General features: G+C 38.1%; 2 protein-coding genes across 2 annotated transcripts; one reads left to right on the top strand and one right to left on the bottom strand.

Annotated features, from left to right (window-relative positions):
* Nucleotides 1-69: 69 nt before the first annotated feature.
* Nucleotides 70-3,212, bottom strand: LOC135685665 (uncharacterized). The gene has a single exon (XM_065201661.2). The coding sequence runs from the start codon at nt 1,873-1,875 to the stop codon at nt 151-153; it is 1,725 nt and encodes a 574-aa protein (XP_065057733.2). The 5' UTR covers nt 1,876-3,212; the 3' UTR covers nt 70-150.
* Nucleotides 3,213-4,335: 1,123 nt separating this feature from the next.
* On the top strand, nt 4,336-14,095 carry LOC135685666 (endoglycoceramidase). Its single transcript, XM_065201662.2, has 4 exons — nt 4,336-4,714; nt 6,159-6,341; nt 8,771-9,047; nt 13,209-14,095. The coding sequence occupies exons 1-4, from the start codon at nt 4,435-4,437 to the stop codon at nt 13,978-13,980; spliced, it is 1,512 nt and encodes a 503-aa protein (XP_065057734.2). The 5' UTR covers nt 4,336-4,434; the 3' UTR covers nt 13,981-14,095.
* The last annotated feature ends 354 nt before the right edge of the window (nt 14,096-14,449 follow it).

Below are 14,449 nucleotides of genomic sequence, written 5' to 3'. Positions count from 1 at the left end.
AAACTTCTACCTCTTTGCGCCGATCCGACTTCCGCAAAATAGACTTAGAAAAGAAAATAAAGAAGTTGATTGTGAATCAACTAACATATTGCTGGTGTAAATAAAATGGTCAACTGGACAACAAAACAACAATTTTCACTGTCACTGCTATTAAGGATTTGCTTTGATTTTCATTTCAGTTTTGACTAGAGAATCATAATGGCCTTTGAAGGTATGCCAGTTGATGCCGTCTGCATAAGAAGAATGTGACCCATTTAAGTATTTACCATTCAGATTTGAGGCATGGCATGCACCGTACCACCAAGCACCATGATAAGAAATTGCACAACTATTGCCAGCAGTATCGTAATCTCGGTCTCTCGTTGAGAAATGCATTTTATTTACCCGGCTGAAAGAGTCACCTGCTGTCCCGCGGTAGCCACTAACATGCGCCATGTATTTGCTTTTCTCCTCATCGATCATAAATGTGTGGTATTCTGCAAAAGCTTTATCACCGTCCTTAGCCTGTAGTTCGAATCTTAACTTCATATCTGTCCGTTTTGTCAAACGATGAATTTTATCATTTCCCAGCCAAAATTCGCGGTCTAACTTTCCAAACCCTAATTTGTAACCGCTCCAATCCCTGAAAAAATCTTCGGATCCGTCAAATCGTCGCTGGATTACGGTCCATCCACCTCCAGCAGTTGTCATATCGCAGTAAACCTTGAATTGATTTCCCCAATCTGGATTAATCCAGTAAATTCCATCTTTGTCTTGACCCCTTCTCTTCAGCACACTGCAGTCGGTTTTCTCGGCAATCTCTACCAACAAATTTCCCTTATCCACTCCCAGCATATTGAGGCCTAAGCAGCTATAGAAGCCTGCATCTTTCCATGTTGGTTCTTTGAACTCGAGTGTAGCTGTCGAGCCATTCTGTGACAAAATTGTTTCCGCGTTGTTGCGGCCATGTGCTTTCTTCCAAATGATTTTTGGTACCGGATTACCACTGACTCGGCAATCTACTTTTAAAGATACACCTGTTTTCCCTATAACTTTCTCTGAAGACAGAAAAACTTTTGGTCTCGTGTGAACATCAAGTAAAGTTTCAGCAATATCATTTCCAAATATATTGCTCGCAATACATTGAATTTTGCCTGCATCTTTCTCTGTAATGGCAACAATATGAAGTGTGTGACTGCTTGGGTAAGAGTACCTTGCATCATCCTTTTTGCCTTGAAACTTCCATGATATCTTTGGCTTCGGGTTACCCTCAGCTTCACAGGTTAACGATACATTTTCCAATTCTGGACGTTTAGTTATCCTCGGAAACCTTGAAATGATCCTTGCCTTTGTGACCGATTTTCCAGCTTCCCCGCGGTCACCTTTTTGTCCCTTGTGACCAATGGGTCCAACAGGTCCTGCGATTCCTCTCTCGCCTTTCCCACCTTTAATTCCTATTGGACCAGGTTTTCCCTTAATACCTCGTTCCCCAGCAGGACCTCTCTCACCTTTGTCTCCTTTCCGGCAAGTAAATGTAGCATTTCGACACCTCATATTGGTGTCAGCTGCGAGCGCTTTTCGAAGAAAAAAAGTTAAAAAGGCCTCAGAATTGAACTGTTGAAAATGTCTGACTTCTCGTTTTGATCTTTTTCTCACAACTAGATCAACCTCTTTCATCTGTACAGCATGCTGTCTTTCAAATTCAGCCTGAATTTTGAGCCAAAGTTGAGCCCGTTCTGAAGCCGTCGACTGCACAATTGGCTCCTTTGTTGTGAGTTTGTCTTCTAGTTGAAAAACCTTCAAATGTAAATAGGCTAAATCTGCCAAAAGACAAACCAGGAGAATGAAAATGATGCATGCTCCAGGACCAAGTGCCAATGCTTTGCTCGATTCCATCTTGTTGTGTTGCAGTCACTGAATTTTAGTATCTTTGTCAAATGTTTGAATGCGTTTGTCGTTTCCGGCTACGGGTAATCTCCAACCGAGCACGATGCTTACGTGCCTATTCTCGCCAAGTCAAATAGAATCCTTCTCTCTTTCTTTAAATATTTCACATACTTCTGCACTTCATAGAATTTACAAAGTATTCTTCGGAATTACAGTGGAAGTTCTTGTTTGCATTATTTGGTTCTAGTTCCAGGAAGTCATTTTATATAGTTTGTAAATATATTTGCATCACTAAATTAAGTTAATGGCGAGCACAGAGATTAAAGAAGTTAACGACAAAATTTCTCTTCTGCCTGCTTTGGTGTTTAATTTTTTAATTGGATATTGAAACTGGTCATAATTAAGTATATATAGGCACGGGCTTATTATATAATCAACGAAACGAAACGAAAAGGAATGAAATTCTGCGAAATACTGCGAAATATGAAAAAATATGGTCAAATAACAAAGTATGCCAAAATTCTCAAACCACATCATAAATATTCACTTCCGCGGACCCAGTGCGGAAGACAGACCAGACAGCAGCATGCAGAAAAAGCGGAAGTCTGCACTACGGATTAACAACAGTTCGTTAATTATCACTTTTGCCCGGCCTGAAATCGAAAAGTGGAAACAGAATAAAAAAGACCTGTTCGTTCGCCTTTTGGGGGTTTCCGTACATTAGAAAACCATAAATGCATCACTATAAAATATTAAAGAGGACAGTCTCCGCATTCAGGGAAGAATTATTTCAAAATTTCGCTGATTATAACTTTTTCCCGGCCTAAAATCGAAAAGTTTGAAAAAAAATACCAATGTGTTCACGTTTTGGGGGTTTCCATACATTAGAATAGTCTCTGCATTCAGGGAAGAATTATTTCAAGATTTCGCTGATTATCACTTGATTATCACAAATTTGATGAGTTTTTAAATGGACGCCCCTAATGCTTTTGTTGGAATGCAACTTACTGTCAGTTGTAGTTATGTTTATTTATTCTCGTCTTTTGATATATTTTTGCTTCTTTTTTACGTTTTTAAGAAAAATTAGCTGCCAGGGACAACATTGACTTTTTCGCCATATGCACATGCTTTATCTTATTTCCAACTATGCGAGGCGTTTGATGCGCAAATATCAAGGGGAATGCAATAGCGACCCCCACAATATCTATTTCGCAAAAATCGGTCTGTCGTGGCGAAAACTCGGTCCCTTCAAAGAACAAACACCCCCTTAAAAAACTTGCATTTGCCCCCCCCCCTGCTCTGAATTTCAACTTTCTAAGAACTATTTCGAGTTAGAAATTCAACTAATTCAATAAGAATTTCAACTTAAAAAACTATTTCGGGAAGAGATATTTCACATTTGTGGTTCAGATGCCGCTAAAAGCAGTGTTGGTGACACTGGGATCTTTTCCTGCGCAGTGCCAGTGATACAAACAGGGGGAAGGATGAACTATAGATAATTTTGGCAACTTAATGAACACGAAGAAAATGCGGTATACGTCCAGGGCTGCTGAGAGAGGGGGCAGAAGGGGAACAAATTGCTACATACCCTGGGTGTCCGAGTCATTCTATAAAATCTGGTACCCAGGATACTTGCCCCAGGGCCTCGAGGAGTACGGGGCCACATAAAATAATGAATTCCATTTTAGAATGGAATTAATCAAATGTAGCAAAAGTATGCTTGCAAATAGTAAAACGTTTTAAAGCTTCCAAGAAATGACTACAAGAAATATTCTGAAATGCATTTTAAGCTAATTGTATGAAGCTCTGAAACCTATCAGCGGCCTTTCGTGAGTCAATTGGTCTCTGGGAGATTGAACTTTTTCTCTAGGCTTCTTTTTCATTGAAATTGAGATTCCACGAAGCCTGAAAATTTCACAGAGGTCTGCATTTATCTGGAAAAGGGGCATAGCTCCTAGAAAAAATTGTGACCATGCACTTAAAAAGGACTTGGAGAAACCTTTTCATGTACAATCACTGCCAAAACTCTTGGAACACTAACGTAGATTTTCAAAGGAAAATTCAGCCATCCCCCTCTCCCCCTAGGAACAATGTTGATTTACTATAGAAAAAAGAAAGGGGTTATGGAGTACGCTTTTTCTTGTGGATTGTTTGATATTTCTCTATACTTTCAACATTGTTTTGGGGGGAAAGGGGGGCAGAAGTGGTAGTATTCAAGAAAACAAATGAAAAATAGAAAAGCACAGCGCAAAGTGCTAGGTGTTCCAAGTAATTTTGGCAGTGATTGTACCATGTATTATCTTCAATCGTTTTTGACAGGGAAAATGTGATGAATAATTCCTTTAGTAATGTTCAAACTGATTGAAATTAAATGCACAAAGAAAAGAACGTCCAGTCCCCTGGGGCGTCATCATTAGGGTTAGTGGTATGAGGGGCTGATAGGAATAGCTGGATGTAGCGAAAAGAACCACCCTGTAATCCAATAGCGGAAGTGCATCAAGTTGTCTTGTGAATATATGGTCATATGATCAGCATCAAATCATCCAAGCAGCATTGGAGATTTGCAGCATGGCTCTGAAAATACTTCTTTCTTGTCTTGTACTCGCCGCCTGTACATCTGCATTCCCATACACAGAAACAATTCTAGATGCAAATCTTCTTATCAACGTCAACCCGGAAACGCAACAGTTTGTTGATTCTCTTGGCCGAGAACGGTTTTTCCACGGTACAAATGTCGTCGTTAAAGGGCCACCATACCACCCAAAGACAACAGGCCACGACCATGGCACCTTTTCTGAGGTTGATATGAAACTGTTGCAAAGCTTGGGGCTAAATGCTGTTAGACTCGGTAGGTAGCGGTACTACAGGGCCTTAATGCTTAGACACAGCGGTGTTTCTTTATTACTTATTACTGTATCTGCCTCTTTTCATCTTATTATTATTTTTGTTTGTGTTCTGATTATAGCTAATGCTCCGGCATTTCCTAATGCTTAACAGTTCAAAGTTGAAAATCAACAGTTTCTGGTTGATCTTCCTGGAAAACTATCTCAGGCTCGGGGACAAGCATTCAGTAGTCAGGGACGCCAGCGCCAGAACCCGGGGGGCTTGAAGGCTGTAGCCCTCCTTTTGTTTATTGGCTGAAGTATGTTATCGAGGTTATACAGGGCCTCCGACGAAGGGGGGGGGCCTTGGACCTCCCACTTTTTTGCAAAAGCAAAAACAGTTTTTTTCAAAATCTTTTGCTATGGGTGTTAAATTTTCCTTGGCCCCCCACTTTTCAACCTTTGTCGGAGCCCATGTTATAGTAAACTACCGCAAGAGTTTGCCAATTTGTCTAGAGACACCCCCCCCCCCAGTACCTTGGCGTCTTTGGTAGTAATTTGAATATGCTCATGCTTTGGGATGATACACGTCTGCAAAACTTTTCACATGTGATAAGCGTAATCATAGGGAGATATGAGCGTGCTTTTGGTAGAAATCGGTAACCTACACTTCAAGTGTCATCTTGTCGGTATTACTTTTCAGGGGCACCCACCCAAGTTGAAAAGTAGTGGGGCCAAGAGCAGTTTAAAGACCCATAACAAGAGTTATTGCAAGAAATATAAACCCTTAAAAGCAGATTCTATTGTTCTGCAAAAAAGGAGGGGGCCATACCCCCCCCCCCCCACCTCCAAATGGTGATGGATACATAGAAAAACTATCATAATCATCTTATCATCTCTATAAATCTAAATATTTACTATAAGTTGTGATGTAGATGAGGACTCTATAGGAGGGGCAAGAAATTAAGATTGCTTCAATTTTTCATGAATTTTAACATAACATAACGACAATAGAACTGAAATAAAACAGGGGCTCAAGTCTTATCCTCTAAGTCTCCTCCTCTAAAAAGACATTTTCAAGTACAAAAACTCATTGAAAGCAATTGCCAATCTAATTCAGAACAACGGAAGAAATCTTTCTACTCAGCTTTAAAATATCTTCTCCAAAAATATTACACTTATATTGATTTCCGACAAGATTAGAAATTTTCTGACAAAATAACTGTTTATCTTTACAGGGAGGTTATTCGCCCCTCCTGACCCCTCTATCTTCACCACTGACTACAATAGAAGTAAAGCGTCACACGTTTTCTAAATGTTCCGAAATTCCTCTGGAACAATATAACGGGTGTCACTCTCCTAAGTTGATTTACTTATGTTGCCCCTCATTCTAGGGAAAGAAATCATCGGAAAAATATACAATCGTAAGACGGTTGGATAAATTCAGTGTAAAGAGGTTTTTATTTTCAGGTTGGATGCTGCCTGGCTATGTTCCTCAAAGGGGCCAGTACAATGCAACGTACATGGAAGTGATGCAGAAAATTGTGTCAACTGCCGCAAAGTATGGAATATACACACTGTTAGATATGCATCAAGATGTCATGTCAAGGAAGTTTTGCGTAGAGGGCTTTCCAGACTGGGCTGTTAATTCAGGCAAGTAAAAAAATGTGATTTTTAACGGTCCCTTTGATGTGATTGACAGCTACTGCGCCATGAGTGTCATAAAAACTGCTGGAAATTATCCACTTTCATCTATACTCCCTTATTTATAAGAAGAGGCTTTATAACAAAAACGATGCTCGATTTGCCGAAAGAATGATAACAGATAATAACACAGGGCTTTCGGAAGAGGGGGCGGGGGAGGGGGGGGGTTGCAGACCCACAATTATTGTCAAACTATAGTATATTTCCTTATAACAGTGTGCTGAATGGGAAGCAAGACAATGGGCAGCCCCCTCCCCTAATATGAATTTCATACCGACGGCACTGTAACAGTGTGAAAAAATACCAAAGCATCAGATGAAAAATCAGAAAAAAGCAATATGAAAATATTTTCTCGTTTTAACAAAAAGGGCAGATTTTATCAGCTGAACCCTGCTACTACCCAGGGTACCCTGCTACTAAAATTGTAAAGAAAAAAAATTCTATCTACTGGTCTTAGAAATAGTTTAGAGCATAGTGCCTCGATACTCATATAACAACAGCCATAAAAACAACCAAAGCATTCCAAAAATTCTAACATCGTGCTTCTTTTCAACAAAAAATTTGGTCTCAATATAAAAATTAAAAGTTTTTTGTTTTTGAAGGAAAGAGTGAAGGTCTAAAAGACTTGAAATTTATTAACTAGCATTCTCAAATAGTTTGCCATTGCTGAACGTATGCGCTGTAATATCAATCAAAAAAAAAATAATATTGATCATATAATACCAATCAAATGAATCATACTGAAAGAGTATAAGTAATAATGACATTATTAGGCTGCAGAAATAATGCCTAGGGCTTCGCAATTCCATCAAACTTGTGACCCAGGCTCTAGTGCTGTGTGTGTCGTGGAGGTTTTCAATCTAAAATACATACCTAGCTAAAATAACAGATAAACAGGTTTTCAGGAAACTGCAAAAAACAATATGTTTTCCATATACAAAATCTTTCGGCAGTTAAATGGGCGTGCTGTGTTCAGTAATCTATTAAAATTTCATGTTCTTTGCTTAAATCATGTCAAAGTGCCCGACGGAGATTTAAAACGGTTATAATAACTCAAAATAATCCTTGGCATTACGTTAAAGTAAACTGAAAACAGGGAAATGTTATTTGGTGGTTCTAAAAAGCTTCTTATCCTTGTCAATATTTGAAAAGAAGGTGAGCAAAATCGAAGATTAAAACTGTCATTCCGTTTTGGTGCTGATCATTGCAGGAGATAAGCAAAAGAGAGGGTAAATAATTTAAACTTTGGCTTTCTATCTTTCGCAATTCCTCCGAACGAGAAGCAAACATGTTTTCAATTCTCCTTCGAACAATAGTTATTATGAGCTCGGATATAATACTTCGATTAGCCAAACACTTCACTCAGAAAAATAATGAAGACAAGGCGGGGTCTTGGTGTCATGCTTTAGTTTCTTCGTTTTCATCTGCCTTCCTCGAAATTACAACTCCTTGCATTTCTTATCTAGAAAAGTTTGAATTGGAGTCTTTCCACTACTGCTAACTTCATTATATTTCTTTATAAGATTACCGATGAGCGTTTTCTCAATGGCAAAAAAATACTTTTCTATTTTCAAAGCATTCTGAGCTTTATTTAGAAAAAAAGCCTTTCCAGTTTTTAGAGCTGGATTTAGTAAAGCCAAACTGAAAAATCCAGAATCAGCTCCTCTTGCTTTGAACAAACTTAAATAACAAAGTTTGAAAGGTTCACAGTTATCAGAGACTACAATGATTAATGCAAACAGTGAGCGAGAACATAGGGTCTTGATTTTTTCTACAATCAGCTAATAAAATCATTAAAGCAGTCTACAGACATTAGCATCTCTCAGCGATGAAGCTGCAATCGTTACCAAAATTACTTAGAACACCCAACACTTTGCACTGCGCTTATTTATGGTGCATTTGTTTTCCCGAATACTACTACTTCCGTTCCCCTTTCCCCCAAAACAATGTTGAGAGCATAGAAAAATATCAAGCAAGCTATAAGAAAAAGCGTTCTATGTGCCCCTTTTCTTTTTTCTATAGTAAATCAACATTGTTCCTAGGGGGAGAGGGGGTGGCTGAATTTGCCTTTGGAAACTGATGTTAGTGTTCCAAGACTTTTGGCAGTGATTGTAGATAGATTTCCGTTATAAGACAAAAGCCTTGAAAAACCTTCTAAAATTTTGTTGAGCAGCTAAAACTAGCAATATGTTTTGTTCATGTTGCAACTGGATTCGAGACCTCTTACTTAAATTAAGTCACCTGCTCAGATCGAGGCAGGATATGACATAGACCAACTGGATAACATTTTAACAGATTTGCTGATTGAGGTAGTACTATTTGACGTAGAGTAGCTACTCTTGATATTTTTATAGTTGATTTCTTTCGAATAATTGCAGGCAATGCTCAAAACTTTCCCTTCCCACTGGAAGACAAATACCCAATTGACCCAGAAACCGGATACCCATCTTCAAAGGACTGTGCAAAACACACTTGGAGCGACTATTATTTCACCGAAGCATCTGCAGCTGCATTTCAAAGTTTGTACAACAACACCGATGGACTGCTTGATGCATGGGCGGAATTCTGGGGGAAAACAGCACAGGGTTTCAAGGATTACAGCAGCGTTATTGGTTACGAGCTAATAAATGAACCATTTGCAGGGGACGTTTTCCGGTAAGTTGGTGATGTAGAATTAGAGCTTTTAGGTACACGGGTAGATCAGCATTCGTGCAGATATGCTGAAATATCTTGAGGACAGCAGATAAGACACTTACCTTATAACGGGTCAAGTCCAACATCTCCCTACTTCAAGTCCAACATCTAAGTCCTTCAAATCCAACTTCAAGTCCTACAAATCCAACAAAAAGAATGCATGTAAGGTCCAACATCTCTCTCCTCCCCTCCTCCCCTCCTCCCCTCCTCCCCTCCTCCCCCCCCTTCCCTCCTCCCCTCCTTCCCTCCTTCCCTCCTCCCCTCCTTCCCTCCTTCCCTCCTTCCCTCCTTCTCTCCTTCCCACCTTCCCTCCTTCCCTTCTTTCCTACTATGTATAAAAGGTCCTTAGGAGCAACTACATTTTGTCCACTGTAACTTTGGGACTAAATGTTATCCTACATTTTTTAAAAGAAATAAAAAGGGAATAAATATTTGCAAATAGATTGGGCATTCAGTTTAATAATAATTGAAATTTTTACGACTATTCTGGGCAACTATTGACTTTGTTTAGAGAAATTTCAAAGATTCCAAAGATTATTGATGACAATAAAGTGCGGGCGTGCAAAAGCAGGATAGTTGAATTTTCTGACTCACTCGCTAGACCAGAAGCAGTTAGCTAGTGAAACAGTTAAGAGAAATTAATTCAAAAATTCACGACTGTTTGCCAGTAAGGGTAAAAATCGCTTGTTCATTTGAAGTCCATTCATATTTCTGCAACACCAACATCATACGCCAAGATCATGATCAGTAGACAATGCAGCTTCAAATATCCGAGAAAAGGGGCATCATGGGTATTGGTCTTTTATGCCTAACCCCAAAAATTGCGAACCAAGGGATTGTTAGATTATGTACTGTTTTGAAATGTTTACAGTACCGATCTATAGATATAATTTTTCAGATTTTTCAGAAATTCACCAATATGTCATTGTTGGTTATATTTTAGAGGTTTTCAATTTCTGAACATTTTGTGCTGAAAACATTTTTACCTAAATGTTACGGACCGATAGCAAGCAGTACAAATTAGAGGGGAATCAGAATTTGGCGGAACGATCATGAGATCCTTTCTCTGCCTATACTAAAATGCTTATTGTAAAAACCTCTATGAAAACAAAAACAAAAATCTACATTGAGCGCAGTCCTTCAATTCCTTATATTTGGAAGGCGATGACAAAGAAGTGCAAAAAGAAAACAAACAATTTAACATCTAAAGTCTGTCTATTTTAGACTGGTCAAAAAAGAGCCAACCTTGAGTAATATTGGACTCGGCAAAACTGAGAAAATGAATACATTAACATGCAATTTTGCATGACTCATTTTAACATAGAATGTTCTCCAGATTTTTAAAGCAAAACTTTCTCCATTCTTATATAAGTAAATTGCGCTTTCTTAGATCTTGCGCCTTATCAACACAAGGAAATCAACATTACTCCGTAAATCCAATAAAAGGTCTAAGGGAATAAAAGGACATAGGTAACCTAACGATAGGCTGATATCGATACACTGTGAAAAAAGCTTCGCTAACGTCATTCACTGAAACTGAAATTAAAAAATCTTTTGTTATGCTCAGATGACTATCAGCCTGCCTAAGACACTAAATTAAAACCTTACAGCTCGAAGTGAAAGAGGCAAAGATAGGTTAAGAGCTTTCCAAGCCTACTCAACAGAAGATTGTAATATTTTTTCGAGATCACAATAAGTTATGTTGGCATCTTAAAAATAAAGAAGTTGCTAGATCATCCTTGAAAATCTTTGAACAGTTTGCACTCTTTGGTTAAGCCAGGTAGGGTTTGAGAAATGTTTTCAAGGCAAGATACTTTCTTTAAACATTTCGCAAGGGGGTGAGCTGCCTCTACAACCTCACCATTTAGTTATTTTAATGAATCATTTCTCTGAAATCACTAAATGATTCATCCCTTACCCTCTGCAAAGAACGCCCTAGCAGTGTTTGTCACGTTTTCGAGACTTCGAGAATCTTCAAATGGCAGCAGCTAGTTTTTTGCGCACTACAGCTGCAGCTTAGTCAAGGAAAACTTGATTGTTTTTATTTTCAGTGGAAATAATGGAAATAATGGAATGATTACCTGAGTTCACTCATTTTATAGACTCAATCATCTTTACTGCTGCTGATTATAAAACACTTCTCTGTGGCAAAGTAAAGCGGGTATGAAAAGGATTATGTGAAAGACAAATATGACTAATAAAAGCAGTACCATTTTCCAGATTTTTATTGCCGTGTGACTGGTGAGCAGTGCTGTATTTATCATTGCAATATCCGTTGCATACAAATTTCTAATCACACCTTACAACAGATTTGTCCAGTCCAATTTTTGCAAATCTACAGCTGGTGTTTTACTTCAACAACATTTAACGTATTTTTTGCCTCGTGAATCACAAACAGAGAACTATACTTCATTTTATGTCCCGTGCTTTTTGCATCAGTGGATGAAAATCTTTTGTTTTTTTTACAATTTGAAATTTCGTCAAATTAAACATAACTGTTAACTAGACGAAACACCCTGAACGTGAACTCCAAATGTTGTACATCAATTTGAAATTCTTGTAATTAGGAAAACAAACACACCGATTCCAGCAAAAAGATTTTACAATAGTAGACTGCAAATACTGTTTAAACCAAACATTTAACGATTATATGTCGTCACCTTTTATAAGATTTACACTGACAGGTCAATATTGCACCCTGAATTTTTTTTTAAAAGATTTTATAGTTTTCTGTCTCTCGTAACTTGCACATGTAATTCTATTAGACTTCTCATATAATCACATTTGCTACAAAGTGCTTTTGTTTATTCGCAAACATTTAAAAAGGACAGGCTCCATACGTCATTTCGGCCGCAACAGATTTCCTATGATAAGAACGCCCTCCAATGATGTAAACATAAAGATGTCCTATTTCCTTGTATTTTGGACTACTCCTGAAATATAATGGTGCAGTTGTTTTATTTTTTTATCATTGACACAAGATGAAGAAGAAGTGTGACGTATACTCAAGTGTGGCTTTTACATGCGCCTAATGAGCAGTACTTTAAATTATTTTGAAATTTGTATCTTATATCTTAATATGTAATTGATAAATCTGTAATTGCAAATTAACCACTATTAAAATCATATCAATCTATCATTCATTATCTTTTTCGTCGCTTGCATGAGAGCTTTGTTTAGTATGGGAAATCTGTATTGTCACTTTTAATATAAGGGCACTTTTAATAATATCAAAACATTCATAAATGGTCGTATAAAAAATGTACGCTCTGAATTCATCATTTTGGACAAGCACAGCTCCCGCACCTTTTGGTCTTTGCTTTTCCCTCCTGACCACAATCTGTTTTATTGCTTTCAATTTTGTATTTGAATGCCATTATCCGCCCCCTAGCCTCCTTAGCCTTAAGCTAAGCTATTTTCTTTCTCGGACACCTGAGAACTCGGCCAGACTCCCTGCTAGGCATTGCACCATCTACTTGCAGCGCAAGATTCCATGCGTTAGTTGCCCCATGTAACTTACTAGTTGTAACATTGTAGGTCCTGGGTAGAAGAAGCACTGCTAAAAACACAATTGCACCATTGTATGCCTCGGGTAAATGTGTCACTGCTTAAGACCTATTTAAGTATTTTGTATTGAATGAAGTTATTAGTTATTCTGTTATTTAAAGTATATATTAAATGTTTAGGGCAAATAAGTAAATGCCTGGACAGTTTATTAGTTAGCAAGATAGTTCATTAGACCGCTAGTTAGCTAGCTACTTACTTAATTATTCATATCAAGCTTTAACTAACTACTTAGTTAGTTCTTTAGTTCTTTAGTTATTTAGTTAATTAGTTATTTAGTTAGTTAGTTAGTTAGTTAGTTAGTTAGTTAGTTAGTTAGTTAGTTAGTTAGTTAGTTAGTTAGTTAGTTAGTTAGTTAGTTAGTTCAGCGATGTCTAGTCTTAACAACCAATAAGAAAGTCATAAACATTCTCAGGGATATTCTTACAAACGATCCCCAATTTTTGGCTATTTTTTCATTGCCCTGACCCCTGGTTTAGGCCTTTTTTATATACGTCCTGTGCATTTAACCACTCCTTAGTTGCTGGTCCAGGTCAACCTTAACTTTTTTCATTGCAGTGACCCATCATTAATGGTGCCTGGTGTTGCGGACGAGAAGAACCTTGCTCCTGCATACGAAAAGCTCCACAAGGCGATTCGAAACTTCGATAAACATCACAATGTTTTCTTTGAGGGAGTGACATGGGATTTTTTCGCAGCTGGTTTTAAAACAGTACCTGGGGGCTCAGCCTACCAAAACCGAAGTGTTTTAAGCTACCATTACTACGAGCCTCCTGATTTCAACAAGAAGTTCCAGTTCGAGGTTCGCGCACAGGACATAAAACGGCTGAAATGCGCAGGTTTTGCGACAGAGCTGTTAGTTGTCAGTAACAGTGCCAAGGGCGTCGCAGACATGTTTGAGCTTTTCGATATCTGTGATGAACATATGCAATCATGGACGGGTTGGGACTATCGGCCGCTAGATTATCAGCCAATAGGCTGCTCTGAGAATGACAAGGGATGTCCTGAAGGGGCACCAAAACCGCATCACATTTATATACAAAACACAAGCCGCACATACCCACAGGCAGTTGCAGGTATTACCAAAGGGTTCAAGTTTGAGAAGGAGACGCAGAAATTCACCATGAGCTACATTGTATCTGCAAGTTGCAAAAGCACGGAAAGTGTTATTTATCTCAATAAAAACCTGCATTACCCAAATGGGTTTAACGTTGATGTTGTGCCAGCCGGGTCGGCTACTTGGCGCGACTCTGGCAATTATGTTACCTTGAATCACCAAAAAGATCTACCTCCTGGACATGAAATCAGCATTACCATAATTGCAAAGTAGGAATGGAAACAATAGCGACAATTGGAAATCAAAAATCGAAAATATAAGCATACTATAAACATTAATGCATTTAATTCTATTTTTAGAACATATCTCATTTCAATATAAGAAATTATCACGCATCTTTTTTTTTAAAACCTGTCTGCATTTCAACAAGAGAAAAGTAGACATGATATATGACATGACATGACATGACATGACATGACATGACATGACATGACATGACATGACATGACATGACATTATATGACATGACGTGACATGACATGACATGACATGACATGACATGACATGACATGATTGATTTAACATGATATAATACGAAATAACGCGACATGACTTTGGCCTTAACTAATCATCAATGATATTTTATGTAATTTTAATGTCTTTTAATTCAATTTTTCTATTGCTTTAGATGATGACGTCATTTAACCAACGTTTGACTTGCTACAAGTCTTCGTTCTGATTT

This window comes from Rhopilema esculentum, chromosome 15 (genome assembly GCF_057945365.1).
Source record: "Rhopilema esculentum isolate cy_ngs chromosome 15, ASM5794536v1, whole genome shotgun sequence".
Lineage (NCBI taxonomy): Eukaryota > Metazoa > Cnidaria > Scyphozoa > Rhizostomeae > Rhizostomatidae > Rhopilema > Rhopilema esculentum.
This window is presented reverse-complemented; position numbering and strand designations above follow the sequence as displayed.